This window comes from Ctenocephalides felis, unplaced genomic scaffold (genome assembly GCF_003426905.1).
Source record: "Ctenocephalides felis isolate EL2017-DRISC unplaced genomic scaffold, ASM342690v1 CF-g0.4_SCAFFOLD_01492, whole genome shotgun sequence".
Lineage (NCBI taxonomy): Eukaryota > Metazoa > Arthropoda > Insecta > Siphonaptera > Pulicidae > Ctenocephalides > Ctenocephalides felis.
Window position 1 is genome coordinate 38,679,832 of NW_020537646.1, and position 617 is coordinate 38,680,448.

The window sequence follows — 617 nt, forward strand, 5'->3', positions numbered from 1 at the left end:
GGCATAAAATTTAATCAAGCCTAAAGTGTCATAATTCTCTTTTGGAATGCAAAGATAGTAGTATACATATCTATACTAGTACCACTAATTTAGTGTGAAAAGTGAAACTTTAAGTTGATGTCAAACAATTTTTTTATGTAATTAACATCTTCTGTGTAAAGCACAATAAAATTTTTGTTCGCACTTCATTTTAATATATGGTCATGAAGGTGACAATCTTCATGGCAATTGAACTTTTACACGGGATGGTTGCTGCCCTGGTAGATGGGGTAGCGGAGAGTTTATAGGACTGTTAATTGTTCACTTCTAAAGAAAAGTTTGCCTAACAACATGTGTAATAAATAATCAATAAATATATCTTCTTTGCAACAAATACATAAAACTATACGAACAAATCAGTGTTTAATACAGTCCACAGCTGCAAGGGTTAATATATAACCCAACAACCTGAGTTATCGAAGGAGAGTTTTAATACATGCTATAACTACATAACATGCATACAATTTGAAGAAAAAAACACAATACGTTTATACAAATAATTTGGAAAATAACTTTTACATCTGAAGCATTTTGGAACCGGATAACTTGACTTGATCCTTTCCGAATAACTAGAAAAA

The 617-nt window shown here is 31.0% G+C and overlaps 1 protein-coding gene across 1 annotated transcript in view; it reads right to left on the bottom strand.

Moving 5' to 3' along the window:
* Window positions 1-554: 554 nt before the first annotated feature.
* The window catches only part of LOC113371220 (importin-5-like), a 7,059-nt gene continuing 6,996 nt past the window's right edge, over window positions 555-617 (bottom strand). Inside the window, 1 exon segment of the mRNA XM_026611859.1 lies at window positions 555-608. Coding sequence (XP_026467644.1) covers window positions 555-608 — 54 coding nt within the window.